This window comes from Papilio xuthus, unplaced genomic scaffold, assembly GCF_000836235.2.
Source record: "Papilio xuthus unplaced genomic scaffold, Pxut_1.1 DF827680.1, whole genome shotgun sequence".
Classification (NCBI taxonomy): domain Eukaryota; kingdom Metazoa; phylum Arthropoda; class Insecta; order Lepidoptera; family Papilionidae; genus Papilio; species Papilio xuthus.
In genome coordinates this window covers 3,774,972-3,790,877 of record NW_013530969.1, presented here as the reverse complement: position 1 = coordinate 3,790,877, position 15,906 = coordinate 3,774,972, and the positions used below count along the sequence as shown (strand labels likewise).

The 15,906-nt window shown below is 31.5% G+C and overlaps 2 protein-coding genes across 3 annotated transcripts in view; one reads left to right on the top strand and one right to left on the bottom strand.

Annotated features, from left to right (window-relative positions):
* Window positions 1–12,990, bottom strand: part of GABA-B-R1 (gamma-aminobutyric acid type B receptor subunit 1) — a 60,833-nt gene extending 47,843 nt beyond the window's left edge. The window contains exon 1 of the mRNA XM_013311141.1: window positions 12,833–12,990. The gene's annotated coding sequence lies outside the window, so the exon portion shown is untranslated. The remainder of the gene's footprint in view (window positions 1–12,832) is intronic.
* An 834-nt stretch (window positions 12,991–13,824) lies between these two features.
* On the top strand, window positions 13,825–15,408 carry LOC106117011 (protein TONNEAU 1b). Of its 2 annotated transcripts, none has more exons than XM_013311078.1 (2): window positions 13,825–14,153; window positions 14,796–15,408. In XM_013311078.1, the coding sequence occupies exons 1-2, from the start codon at window positions 13,976–13,978 to the stop codon at window positions 15,329–15,331; spliced, it is 714 nt and encodes a 237-aa protein (XP_013166532.1). In that variant the 5' UTR covers window positions 13,825–13,975; the 3' UTR covers window positions 15,332–15,408. The 2 variants fall into 2 exon arrangements, with proteins under 2 accessions (XP_013166532.1, XP_013166531.1); XM_013311077.1 differs by having other exon boundaries at window positions 13,825–14,597.
* The last annotated feature ends 498 nt before the right edge of the window (window positions 15,409–15,906 follow it).

Sequence of the window (15,906 nt, the reverse complement as noted above, 5' to 3'; positions counted from 1 at the left end):
AGATCAAAAATATAAGCAAATTGGAGTTTAATTTATTTAGACAGTTACGAAATATGAATGATAGAAGATTTTATAGAACTAGCTATCGCCCGCGTCTCCGTACGCGCTGAATAAAATAAAACTTAATTAGTAGCCTGTGTTTTTTCCAGATTATGCCATCTATGCCAAATTTCATAGAGATTCGTTCAGCCGTTCTAGTTATTCACTGCCACATTCGTAACTTGACTTACGGCATACTATTAACTAAACCTAGTCAGATAACGTTTAAAAATTAATTCGTCGTCGAGATAAATATTTAACAATATAATACATTACATGTAACTACAACTAATCTTGTGGCCAGCTGTCAAGTCCTGTGCCAAGCAAAAATATTGAAATCATTTGCTAAAGAAAAAAAAAATGTTTCGTTTCTTCACTGCCAGGATTAACCTTTATTATACTTTCTTGGCCACTGTTTGAAAGATTTGAATAAAAAAAAGATGTTTAAGATAAACACGTTATGTCGGAAAATGCTTACTCATTGCTCTTTTGATAGGACCAAAATTATATTTGCTTGGCAACACTGATCCCGTCAAAATGTTCAATAGAAATTATTATATTAAATTCTTGCTTGCCTTTAATATTCAATAGCAACAATATAAGAAAGGAAATTTCTATTAAACCGCCCACAAACAAATATAAACAATAAGCACAGGAAATATAAAACCTTTTTTTTCTTCTACATGAATTCCTAAGAATGTTAAATCTTACTCCTTACATAAGCGTATGTTTAGATGGATAGATGTTTGTTTCAAGGTATCTCCCGAACGGCTGTATGGCTTTCGGTGAAATTTGGCCTAGATGTAGAACATAGTCTGGAAGAAAACATAGGCTACTAATTAAGTTTTTTTAATGCCACGCGGACGGAGTCGCGTGCGACAGCTAGTTGAATATAAAAAATGTTAAAAAGTTTATGTAAAGGCTTTAAAATACGCTTTTCAACTACATAATGGCGCATTCAACGCACTTTCCTTAAAAATCTACCTTAATTCGACTTTCAAGAAGTAAATTGTATACTTTTGTCGCTGAGATATTTTGTAACAAAAGTACTTAGAGCAAAGAAAGATAAAATCAAGACGCTGAGTTCCAGAGAAACTATTCGATTGCAGCCTGAATATTTTGTGCGAGTTAAATACAGTTAAATTATAGCGGAGATATTATTTTGGATATGTATTAAAGTAAATTGCTTGATTTACACGATTGACACACATTTAAACAAGCAAAGTTTTCACCTGTTTTATATTGACATTTTACGTCACCTTTTGTGTTACTCATATTCGAGGGATATGAAATGTAAAACTGCTGACTTTACTGATGTTTGCGTTTATTTAATTTGCAAGCAAGATAGACAGGAAAAAGAGAAGGAAACGCTAAAAGATATTGTCTTCAGATTTTCCTCAGAAATCAGAACGCAGACATACCTATATCGTAGTACTGTCAAAGCGTCCAGATTCATTTATAGAGTGTTGCCATTAAAAAAACTGATTTATTTATTCCTGTAATATTTTGTGATATTTTAATATGTCGAGTTCGCGTTTCTTTATCTTTGTGATACAATTTAAAAATCATTCGTTCGTGAGTCCTGCGCAAAATTTTCCGTTTTCGATTAACAGAAAAATACGTTACGTTGGTAAATATTTATCAGGCGGATCTATTTGAGCGTTAATGTCGGCTTTTTTACACTCGGCTTGATGGCAGCTGCGATCATTAGCATAATTTTGAGATGGTGCGTAAAACCCCGCCGTTTTCGCAGTTTAATTATTCTGCAATCTAACGATCGTCTTAATTGCTACGTCATTGGAACTAATGACACAAATTCTACGTCGCTTATACACAGACAATTAGTAACGAGCTATATCGTCACAGTCGATTACACTTACCTATAGTGTAAACAATAAATATTAAGCAAATAAGATAATTTTGCTTCCAACATTTTTTATATATTATAAGGTAGCAAACGAGCAAGCAGCATCTGAATTTGCCGAAATAGCGAAGCAACCGCTGTCCACAGCCATCTTTAATTGCAGATGCGTTTGTCTACTTTTCAACGTAGGAAATGACGCACAGAAAGAGAATATTTCTCCTTCCTATGCGTCCTTTCTTTGTCAAATCTACTTCATCTTCAACCTTTCCTTATAACAAAAGGGTGGGGAGGAAAGACGACTTAAGTTTAGCTTCCGGCACGCACACTCATCAGACAAATCGAGGAATTACCGTTAGTTATTTTACCGGTTAATAGTTTAGTTTATTAATATTTTACCGGTTAGTTATGTTCTTGCAATTTATATTAAACATGTTACAAAATAACTATTGCCTTATAACATTAAAAAAAAAAACAATTGAACCAAAAATAAAATTTATACGCCGCTTGGTAAGAATTTTTATCAAGTTACTAATAACATTTAAGTTTATAAATAGTTGAGAAATATATTATATTTGCATGACAAAAAGTCACAAATTCTACGTTTATTATACACGAGTAAATTAAATTAAAAATTACAATATAAGTTGTAGTTTATTTTAAATAAGATTATTTATTATTTAAAGATATCTCGCATCTCACATTTTTACTTAGTAGAATGCTAAAAATCGAACGTTATTTTCCTATAAAGATCTGAAACTTAAGAATGTGTATCCATTCTCTACTTCCGTTCTCTTAGTATTAAATTCTTGTTTATAAAATGTGAAAAAAATGGAATAAATACTTTTGCAAAGAAAGTTATTTCGAATCACAAGAAGTATTTCTTCATTATGTTAAACAGTGGAATCTGTAAGAAAGCTTTTTAAGTTTTATAAATTTGCTTTTGCTGTGCATTTTAATGCGCACTATTTGAATTCCAGAGTAGTGTTTTTCTTGTGAAAGATGTTGAACAATTTCGAATTTACATTTGTAAATCGAGGTATTAATGTTATTCCTCATATAAGCTGAATCTGACGTGCATAGAAAAGTTTGAGTGAACCGGATATTTTTTTTTAATTCAAGCTCACATTATGCCACGTCCTCAAATAATCTAGCTAAATACTAAAAATCTTTTCATTGGTGTTGTAATGCATGGACAAACATTGATTTTGTATGTAAATATATTTGAAAACTATTGTATATTATAAATTCTTCGGCTTATCTTAAACAAAACAAGTGAGTTTAAAAATAAAATAAGGTCAAAATCGTATAAAATATTTACGAGTTAAATTTAAGATATTCAGAGAGCTTGTTGTAAAAATAAACGCTCGTTTTAACTGCGAAGCTTAAATTTTTATTATCAAAAGGTCACATCAACACTTCGTGAGCTGTTAAACTTTCTTTAAACTTCCTTACGGCGTAGGTGGACACGCAATTTCGTTAAGGAATTTATATCAAATACAAATTTTGATGAAATTAATTTGAAATATAGCACATTTTTAAGTAACCCTGGTTTAGGATACATTCTAGATTATATATGTCGTCTTTTGTTTCCTTTTAAACACGACAACAAAAAGTCTGTAAAACAGTAATTAGCAACTATGACCCACATCTATTCATCCAATCGCAGCTTACACACATTTAACTGCTTACACTTTATTAAACCAGGCTCATCTAAAAAGCTCGAGATTCAAATAGCTTTTAATAGCGAGCATATAGCGCTCCGTCATAAAGGAGGCAATTAATTGCCATGATATCGATATATAAGCTTTAAGCACACTTGCCAACTGCGAGAGAGTTGAGAGCAGTAAAAAAGCACTTAGAATAATTTATCGTTATCCTTCCTGCTATTCCCCACAAGTTACGACAGCTTAATTATGTAACATGAACTTTTAAACAGATGCTATCGTCTTTATTAATTTCAACCATATTGTTGTTGTTTTACATACTGTATTTTTCATTGTGAAAGCGTAGAAGAACAAGATGTAGATAGAAGTTAGGGATAAGAAGTAGGGACTTTTGAATTTTTTTAATTTTTATTTTCACTATTATAGATAACGTTGTTAGCTTTAAGAGCAATAACTTTAGTAGAAAGTATCATAACAAAAGCAGGACTAGAAATTGCTCTATACAAGAGTGAACCATACTTACATTTTAAAAATGGAAAGATGGAACTCGCCGCAATTTAGCAAAGATCTAGAACATAGCCGAGAAGAAGACGTAGACTTCTATTGCAGTTTCTTTTTAATTCCTCGCAGATGGAGTTGCCAGCGACAGTTATACGTAATACCAACAGACATTACATAGCAATTTTAAAACTTTAACATTTGAAAAATGAACAAAACGCGGAGAACAAGAAAAATGCTGGAGTTTCATTTTAAATATGTATGTATAGTTAGGCAAGGACTTTCAGTATTCCACCGAACCTTCGCTTTGACGCAAATCCCTAGAGAGTACTTGGAATTGTTTAAATTGTGACTGTGTTGTTTAAAAACTTTCAACTCTGAAATGGGAGGAATAATTTCCCTCTGTAAAGTTAGAATTTTTTCTTTCAACATTCACATTTCGTAATGATGTAGAAACATTGTTGAAAGAAAACATTATTTGACGACAATTTTGTACAAGAAAACTAAGATTTTTGATAGAGATCAAAAACCTTAGTTTTCGCTTTAATCTCTTTAAATCTTAGCTTTTATCTCTATAAAAGCTAGCAATGACAACCTAAGAAGTTTTTAATGAAATCGTACATTCCATAGAATTCTAATAAATCTTAAAATTACATTTAAATTCTGTTTAAATTTGTTATCTGTTTTATCATCGCCTGTCCTTGTTTGCTGTCTTACTCTAAAAACTTAAATAATTCAATGAATATTGGTAAACCTCTGCCCTAAATATAAAAATCGTTACATTTTTTAGACAAGAATTTTAAATGTGATTGTTTGAAAGAACACAAGACAATATAAATGTAACACACTATGCGTTTTATTTCACTTAAATGCTTTGCTTGTGTCGTTCCAGCAATGTGTCCTTTTCCTCGGTGATTCTTTAAATCCTTGTACGACAGTCTTTTCTTAATGACGCTCATGTAATCTTTTCCTAGTGTTCTTTTATGTCTTTCACTTTTCCTATGTTGTTTCTGTTGAATTAGTCTTAATTACATGTTCTAATAAGCCTTTTTAAACCATCTAATTATTCTCATGAACTTCTTGGTTTAAATGTTGTATGACAATTTTATTTAAGTATGAGTTACAGGCGTTTTTAACACGTTCCATTCCACTACGATTTTTTCTTATAAAAGTGAACTTGACAGGCAAGTCAGTGGCACTGAAAGAGTAAAGAAAAGAATAGAAAGTTCTATTTTTAAGATATAAAAGCGTTGATATTCTGTTTTATATATTAATAACAAATGAGATGTCTTAGAGTTGAAGCTTTAAAGAGACTGTAGTCTACAAGAAAATATGAAGGATTGAGTTGAAATTTACAAAGAATTAAACTTACAAAGGATTTTAAAAGATGCGATCCAGGACTTTTGTTAGTGTAATTCATGAAGTAATTCCGAGCTAAGAAACGGTAAATAATAGATGTTGGTATTCTGAAAGTAACACGATGAATAGTTAAAAATTATAGTGGCGCAACGATTTCAGTTACTTGGGATTAGAAATAGTTATTGGGGATTATAGTTTTATTACAAAATCCTGTCGCTTTATTTAAGATTTTATTGTGGTTGTCTTTAAAATTATTCCAATGTCATTTATCATTATAATATACTAGCTGTTGTCCGAGTCTCCGCCCGTGCGGAGTTTAAAAAACTTAATTAGTAACCTATGTGTTCTTCCAGGTTATCTTCTGGAGATACTTTTAAACAAACATCCATCCATCCATACATTCGCTTTCGTAATAGTAGTAAGATGCATGTAAACATTTAGTTTATAATATGAAACAATTTAAAAGGGTAAACAAAGGTTGTTTGTTTTTAGAAACGCTGTAAATATTTGAATAAAATTCTTGCAACTTCATTTTACGGTTCGTGAGATAAGTTAAGTAAGGGTGATTATGCGTAATGTTTTCCTTTTCGGCTCTGCTCATCGACACGTCTCGATGAATCTATAAATACTTAAACGAATTCTCCATCCACGCCTACCCCACGATTTAGGAGTAAACCCTATTAGAAAAGGTTACCGTAACAATTTCCTATATGTCACGTATTTTTTCCGACTCCCAATGCGAGGGATATTATTAAGGAAACATTGAATAAAACCTAAATTTCATACAATAATTTACATTATTGACTCGATTCCAGATATTGATTAAATATTAGATTTTTCGCAGATGTTGATATACGTTCGAATTGTATATGTTTTTTAGAAAAATAAGACATTAATGTATGCCGATACTGCATTAATTATATTTATACTAGTGGTCGCTCGCGACTCCGTCTACGCGGAATTAAAAAAAATACATAATTAGTTACCTATGTATTCCTCCACAAACAAACATCTATACAAAAATTCTCATTTATATTAGTAAGATATTAATATTTACATCTTTATGAATATGCAAATATTCTTATACTCATTCACAATTTAATCGTTTTGAAGTTATGGTACAATATCAATTTATTTCTAGTTATTATATAGAGAATCTACTTTATATAAGAAATAAAGGATTTCTTATTTTCTTTGTATCACACTGTTATTTTGTTCATGGAAGATATGTATTTCAATGGCTATTATTCTAACGTGTTTTTGTGAAATATATTTATTCTTATTCTATTCTTATTTAATTTAATTACCGCCGCACTTGTTTGTAAATAAATAAAACAATAGAGTAATATTAAATTTATTCGTAGTATCAGTACTACGTATAGTAATTAAATTGTAACAAATAGTCCTCAGTCTAGACGACATTATGCAGTGCAATACAAGTCGGCAGTATTGCAAAATTAGTCGAAGTAACGTCATTCGACAAAAGTGTCACGTCTCGCGCTGGGTATCCTTGCGAAAGTCAATTGGAAGAGGGATCTTACAGCACGACCTAGATACACCCCCACTAGAGAGAAGGGGTGCTCCGTAAGATTGCATACAATTGCTTGAAATACATTTTAGAAAATATCGAAATGATACTATCAAAGAAAATCAAATTAAAATTCAAACTAGGATTCTGTTTAGTCAGTGTTAGTTAGTCAGTGTTAGTTAGTTAGTGTTAGTTATGTTGTGATGGGGGAGTATTTTATTTTATAAAAATTAAACTAATGATTTTAGGGATTATTTATCGTCAAAATATACTTATATATGTATCTAATTTTAACATACAATTCGATGCGACGGTTAACATTTTATTTCAATCTATCGTCGAATAAAAACAGCTTTCAAATCGAATTTATTTGAAACAGATTGTTTAAGGAATAACGACTTTTTGATGGAAATGTCCGCCGTTGACTACGTCTGTTTTCACAGGATTGAATTTGCAGAATAGATTAATTCGACCAAAAAAAAATAGAAAAAAAAATTGTGGTAAGGACAAACAGTTTGACAATGCAAATAAAGAATTATCATGTCGTTTTATCTGTTTGCATGGGAAAAGGACATATTGAATTGGAAGGAGACATATTTAACATAAGAAATGTATCACAAATAGTTATCAACATTTAAACATTGTCAAACTATTCACTATATGTAATATACAGCTTTTATTACAAACTAGCTGTCGCACGCGACTCCGTCCGCGTGGAATTAAAAAAAGTAAAAAGTAGCCTATGTGTTATTCCAGACTATGCCAAAGACTCTACATTTATGCCAAATTTCTGCGTGATCCGTGGAGCTGTTCCGGAGATACCTTCAAACAAACATCCATCCGTCCAAACATTTGCATTTATAATATTAGTAAGATAGTAAGACTAACAGTAGCTCACGATTCACTTCGTGCGGGTTTGAAAAAAACTTAATTATGTGTACTTTCAGACTATTTCAGCGAGATTCATGCAGACGTTCTGGATATACCTTTTAACAGTCATCCATAGAACCAACATTCGCAGTTATAATATGAGTAAGAAGTATGATTATTAGTATAAGCATAGTCTAGCTTCACAAAGGATGTATTTTAAAACAAAAAGTTCGCAATTACAAATAGAGTTTCTCTATAATAAAAAGATACATACACAAGTATGTACATCTTTTCACAAAGTTTTACGAACCCTAAAAATATAGAACAAAGCATTTGGTTACTTTCACTTTTGTTGATGACTGTACCGCAAGTCGTCAGTCGGCGCTTTTGTATCCATGAGAAACATTCATTGCCAGCTGTCAAATGAAAAAGTTCTGCGAAAAAAGAAATACCTCTTTTTAAAGCGTACTTAAATAGTTCGTATGTACCCAGCTTATATATAGAGCGATAAATAAATGTACATATAAAATATTTCATTGTTTATAAGTATCAGAAGCTTCAGTATTTATAAGCTGTAATCCGTCTTTGTAAAACCAAGTCTACAAGCCTATTTAACTAAAACGTTGATCCCATCTGTTTATGACGTAGAGAAACTTTGTTATGAGATCATTTACAAACCAACGGCGCGCATCTTATCTCCGCGTATAATTTGCTACCATAGGGTTGATGGAATTACGCTTGGAACAATAAAGGGGTTTCTTAAACTCACGATAAATCTTTAACAAACATGTGATATAGGAAACAAAGTGAATTGAAATAAATGTACTTAGTACTATTTTCGTAGCACACGTCTACGGCGTAGCAATGGTATATTCTACACGAAAACGACACAGCGAATACAAAGGATTAAAATACTGAATATGTGTCCCAGTTTTCATGTTATCAAAATAGTTTATTAAAAAATAACAAAATTCACAATAAATAAAAAAATAAGCACATAATGATGTGCTATATTCATTTCATTTTTTTACAAAAACAAAAGTTACATTGAATACTATTATATAAGATTTATAATATGTAACGTATTTGTCATGCGTCTACATTACAAGAATAGCTTAACCTAGTTTTGAAATGTTTATTTTAAAACAATGACGTAATACTGCACTCTGACATTAGAGCCACTCCACTCCAACTATTGCTAATTTATTCATTTTCACGTAACTTTAAGCTTATCAATTTTATATTTAACATTTGTAACAGAAACAAAACGAAAAGTATCAAATAATATAAAAACACATTTTATTGGAAACAACGTCAAACTGTGTTTTCAAATATATTTTCTACTATTTTTTTGATTATGAATCTTTCAATTAATAACTTACTTTTATATAATATTATGTAGATACTTTTAGGTTGTTCTTTTCCTACTCAGATGTCAATACCCTCAATACTGTTAAGAATTGCTTAGATCAATAATCGCTTTTGAAATCATCACCATCAGCTCACTATACGTCCCCACCGAGGGGCTCGGAGCCTACCCTAAAGTAAGGGTGGTTAGGCCATAGTCAACCACGCTGGCCAAGTGCGGGTTGGTTGACTTCACACATATCTTTGAATTACTTCTCAGATATGTGCAGGTTACATCACGATGTTTTCCTTCACCGTAAGAACGTCGGATAAATGTACATATGTAAATCGGAAATCGAAAAACACATTGGTGTATGGCGGGATTCGAACCCAGGACCTGCAGATTGCAAGTCAAGTACCTGACCACTGAGCCACCGATGCTCCACCCCCGCTTTTTAAATACTTGAAATAAAATTTACGCGTGATAAATCTATAAACCAGATAAAATTACAAAAACAATTGAAAACGGAAATTTCTCTATTGAATCGTTCGTTGAGCGATGTTACTTTTGTGTCCGTTGATCAGTTCCCTGTCATCACTCAGCGCTATTGTGTCCCAGAGTAACCATTGCGTCGCGTCGCCACACAAAAAAGTTCCGGTACAACTAAAGCGTGTTCAGACAAGTATTTTCTAAAGAAAAGAATGACCCGATTTTTTTTGCAACCCTAAAAGCTATCAGACCTATCTCCGCCGGCTTACACGACTCAAGTACTTTAACGAGTCTTTATCTCACACTCGTTTTGGAGTGCCATTTATACTGTAGACCTCAGATGGGGACCGATTATTGATTTTAGATTTTTTGACGACACAAAGGCGCCGACTTTAAAAAGAACATTTGAAATCTTTTTTTATGCATGCGATTCGTACATGTTTTATTGATTTTCATACATCTAGCACTGTGTTTTATTAAACCAATGAGATCATACGCTTCAGCGACTTTATGACAACAAAGTAAATAGTCAATAAAATCTACAAAATGTTATAAAAGTAGCAAAGACAATATAAATTGAAAAAACGCTCACGTCCTCTCCAGACATTCTGCCTGGAGTCAATTTCAAGAGGACACTAAAAAAAACTCTACATCCCCCTGACATGCATCGTAGACAAGTCCTAACTTTAAGGCAACAAATAAATATTGATTGAAATAATTTTATTGTTAATTTACCTTATTCTTAATATATATTCATATGCATTTGGATTGGTTCGAGTTTGAAAACCATAAACAACAGATTTATTATATATACCTATATTATATTATAAAACAAATTCTATTTTCTCTCTGGTCATTTTCATTTATTATATTAGTAAAATCATGTACCTTTTTATACGAAATCACCCAAGTAGCGACAAAAATCGATTACCTTCCCTTAAAGGCTGGCTTAATTCCCAAACACGACTTTAAGTCGTGGATTTACAGGGACTAAGCGAATTTCCGTCCCATTTTTAACCATGTGACACAAACAACTTATCTAGGATTAAAAAGGATTGTAAAGGTGTGCTGAGAAAAGTACAAAAAATAAAAAAGCAACAGAGAATAAATCAGTAGAGCTTTTATTCTTGTTCTGTCTCTTCTATTTGTGAATGTCTAAAAAGTATAATATCAGATGCCATTGCAAAAAAAAATATGACAAACGATCAAAATATGGAGACGCCAGGGATTTCTATCATATATTCAGGGAATATTGAATACGATGACGATTAAACTTCACTTACTCCTTATATTATAGTTTTGAACAACTCTGTTTAATGTTGGAATCATCAACCTACTATACCTACCCAAAGTCAGTGGCTAGGCTATGGTCAGCGACGCTGATCCAGCGCAAATTAATTGTCTTCACACATTTCATTTCTTCGCAAATATGTGCAGGTCACGTGTCAGGTCAGGTTTCGATGTTTTCCTTTCCCGTAAGAACGTCCTATAAATGTACATGTGTAAATCGAAAATTAAAAAACAAATAAGTATACACGGATTCAAATAATGGACCTGCAGATTACAAGTCAAGTGCTTAAACCCTGAGCCAGCGACTTTTCGAATGGTAGAATCGAGGTCTTATAATATGTCTGTGAATTTAAAAAGTACAGGTTTAATAAAAATCTTTCTGTCGGCTGACAAACGGATTCTATCAACTATCAATAATGTCTGAACCGATAGTTCGATCTGATTACGGGGGCTTACCATTGTTTAGCGACAGATTAATGACCACAGAGCCCTTAGACTGTTTGACTTATAAACTATGACTAAAGCAATTGAATATCACAATGGAGAGGCAATATATTTTTTTTGTTTCTGTATTATGTCGACGTGTTACTTCAAAAATTAAAATTCTGTTAAAAAAATCTAAAGTGAGTGCTAAAGGAATAAACAACTGAAGCAGTCATTTTTAATCAATAAAAGAACACAGAGTTAACATTAGTGCACTTCGTAGAGTTAGACGTCAGTGCTGATTAACACATCAGATTCTTAATTAAAGATGTACTTTCCTACGAAAACCTTCTCGAGAATAGAAGAGTTCGTCTTTTCTTTATCTTACCTCAACAGACCGTATACTTGTAGATAGAATACAAATCTTTTGTTTTTCTTTAGTTTTAATACTGGATATTTAAATAAAATAAATATATAAAAATAATTTTAATACAAAATTCGAGATTTCGGCAAAGTAAAAGGTGCGCACGACGCGTCGTGTGTGCGGTTTTCTAAGTGGTTTACGCTAAAGGTGAACCACTTGCCTACGCATCCTTAATTAATAAAAGGGCTTTTGAACTTTAAATTCACACCCAATTAAGGTTGACGTAATGTAGGAAAAAATTAATTAATGTACAAAGTAATTTTTTAATTAATAAATTAGACATATTTGTAAGTCGAAATGTCTTTAGACATATACGACATATATTTGTGAAAACTATTTTTTGACAGATTTTTTAATATAAATTTACTGCAAATATATTAATTTTATTTGAACACAATTTTTAAATAATTTTACAAGTAGATTTGTAGAGTATTTTTATATAACTATCGTATTCCTACAGTTTTATATTTTATTTTTGAACCACGGTCAAGAGTTTTTTTTTTAATCAATTAGACAATATCACTAATCAAACAAATAAAGTAACATAACTTAAAAAAAATTCTGTGCCCCAAAAAGGTAAAATTTCCAGGAAGGTTTCCTTTGAACGTGATAACGAGTGAAGCTGTCCTTTTTTCCGATTCCCTTCAATATGACCGGAATTAATCTATAGGTCAGTATTACGAATTCACCATTTACCTGCCAAATGCTAACCCTCATTAATAACTTTTATCCTTGATAACTATTTCTAATTGAGCTTATGCTCACCTTTTTTATTATTTAAATGTACCAAGGAATCATATATTTAGTGCTCTATAAATAAGTGTTATATTAACATAATGTATTTAAGTCTAAAAGAAAATTAAAGATAAATAATTACCGATTTATTAATAAAAATAAATTTCCTTCTTCGAAATTCATGTATCAAGTTTGTATTCTCAAGTGACGTAAATGTTGACGCTTGACGGCTGGTAAGGTACGGGTATATACCTATAGGTAGCTACGTAGACGAATACTAGATTATGAACACCTGGCGTACCTTAATTAAGTCTGAGACCTCATGGTGACTGCTCTACAGCGGTCCAAAAATATCGATTCACGACGAATCCAGCATGTCGGCCGCCCTCTAGGGCAGACGGCTCCTCTCGCTCTATGTACACATAGGACACAACACGTCAAGCGAGATATCAAAACGGTTTCCCGCCACTAGTATTTTAACACTCCTACTGGCACTTATTAAATATTATCGTCAGAACTATTGTAAGACTAATTAACACTGTTTTATTATTAACTTTAACTAATATGACTCAAGATATGGATGAAAAACAGACTAAAAGTTTCATTATAATATTAAATTTGCGCAGCGGATTACACATCCATCTCTCCCGCTTGCTCGACCCGACTGCCTGATTTTCCTACGTTTTCCCGGCGCAAGCCTTCACCCCTTGTAAACGAGCACGTTCGCAATGATATACTGTTAAATGTATATGTTGCTTTATCCCTGGGTCGCAAATGAAATTATTGAATCTTTAATATTACGAAAAACCTCAAATGGCAGAAAAAAAGACTTTTTACTTTGTTAGATATACGAATGAGAACTATTTATTCATATAAATTCATTTTAAATTTGATTTTATTACTTTTATTGCAGGAAATTAATTTAATATTATGGCGTTAAAAGTCGGAGCATTAGTAATTTCAATATTATTTTTGTATTGAATTATCAGTGGTATTGAAGCCCAATGAGTTTTAAGTATCTTATCGGAAAGTCTGATGTTATAAATATAATTCGGATGGGCTCAGTATGAAATAAATTTTCATTAAAAAAAATCGTGTCTTAAACTCATCGGTTAATGTAACTTATTACGGCATCTCGTATTTGATTAATAAATATTGAAATTCATTTTAAAATTACCAGAAATTACGCCTAACATAGTAATATTTTGAATGCATCTTTTTATTGGCCATAGAGTAAACCACCACGCTTTGTCAAACCATAGATTAAAAATTGGCACATTTGTTTGTATTTATTGACATTGTGTACATATTTGATTACAATTGTGTTAAAGTGTTGTATTATTGTTATTTTTGATTGTCAAGTGTAAAGACGCTCTACAAACTATGTTTGTGAAAGCATTTAATTAAATTCAATAAAAAGTGTCGTGAAATAACAATATTAACTATGGCTCAATCTGAAGACACAGAACTACGTGACTTAGTGGTCGAAGCGTTAGAGAAGAACGGATCACTTGCCAAAATACGCGCTTTACTGAGAGCAAACATTTTCCTAGTTTTTGAAGATGAATGTGAAAACATTAAACAAAACGTTAGTTTGGACAGTATATTGAAGTTACCCGAAGGTATCTTCTGTCTTTCCTTAATTCATGAATTTCTTGAATATTGTAATCTGAAAAACACGTTGTTTGTTTATATGTCAGAATCACGTCAAGGAAAAGAGTATAGTTACGAGGGAACTAAATTGTTGCTGGAAAAATTGAAACTAAAACGTAACAATAATAAAGAACCTGTTTTAGTTACTCTAATTAAAAATGTTTTCCAACAACAGACAAAAACTTTTGGGCATAATGAGAGGCATGTTAAGAGAAACGAAAACACTTTAAAAGATGAACAAAATAACACATATATTGTACATGAAGATTCTACTACAAGTTTGAGCAATTCCACCTCAGATAATTCTTCTGACGAAAAAAATAAGCTGCATTTACGATTACAGCTCGATAATTCAGATACTGATACTTCAAGTGACTCCACAAGAGGAAAAACAAGTTCAGAATATATTCCAAGTGAGCATATACTTACAAATCAAAGTCCTCACAATATTACATATTCAAAGGTACCTGATAATGGCTCTAATTTAAAAAATAATACCATAAGTATACAAGGTCCTGAAGCAAATAAAAATCAAAGCAATAGTGAATCAACATCATATGTGGAAATTAAATCTTTAAGTCCCTTAGATAAAATTCTTTTTAACACAACAGGAGTACCTTGCCCTGAAGAGAAGACAGATGTGGATACTGCAAAACATTCTACACAACAACCAGATATTCAAACACCTTCTAAAACAAATCTTAGTAATTATAACAATAATAAAAATGAAACAACAAAATCGGAAAGTTCAGGGAAAGATTTAACCGAATATAGCTTAGACTTTACATCGCCAGCTTCTGTCAAAAAGGAATCCGTAAGTAATGATAAGTCATCCGAGTCAATACATAATCAATCACTTGATTACAGCCCAAAGATACAAGAGGACTTTGATCAAAAGTCCATAACAACACCAGATTCTATTTCCACATCGGATGTGGCTGATATCTTAAGTGACAAAAGTAATTCTTCTCATCACAAAAACATTGATAAAAATTCAACATACAGTAATAAATCTAAATCAATATCAAATTATTCAAAGAAAAGTTTTCATGATAGTATTAAATTGCTCGATGATGATTTTGGTGATTTTTCCGAGTCCCCAATTCCATCTCTGTCTAATCTCAGTCTGGACATTCATAGTGATTAGCCAGAAAATAATTATCAGTTTATTTTTAATTATCTTATGGTATTACGGTTTTATTTTGTATTGTTTGATGGAATTAGTAAAATTATGGGAAATCAGAATGTTTAATTGTTTGAAAAAGGAATAGTAAATTAAAAAAAAATGTCTAAGTATAGCAGGGGTTATAAAGTATTTTATTCAGTGTGAGCATGTGAGTTAATAAAATAAATGTAAACTCATGGCATGTAATCCAGAGCTATAATGATATATACTGGATAGTGATTATCGTAAAGCACAGCTTTATCCGGTTTTGTTTATCAAAAAATTAAAAAAAAACAAAGAAATATTTGGGCTAAGGCCATGCATTTCATCCTAAGTATAATGTCTCTTAGAAATATGATTGAAAAAAGTAGGTCCTCTTCTACTAAAATTAAAACATGTAAAGATTCTAATTAATTTAAACCACTTTCCAAAAAGGGGTGGTTCTTAATTTGTCTGTATTTTTTATTATATTCAAACTCATCCAACTTACACTAATCCATCCATCTTCCATACAATGCTTGAATATTTATACAAATTAACTTTAATTTATTTATTTT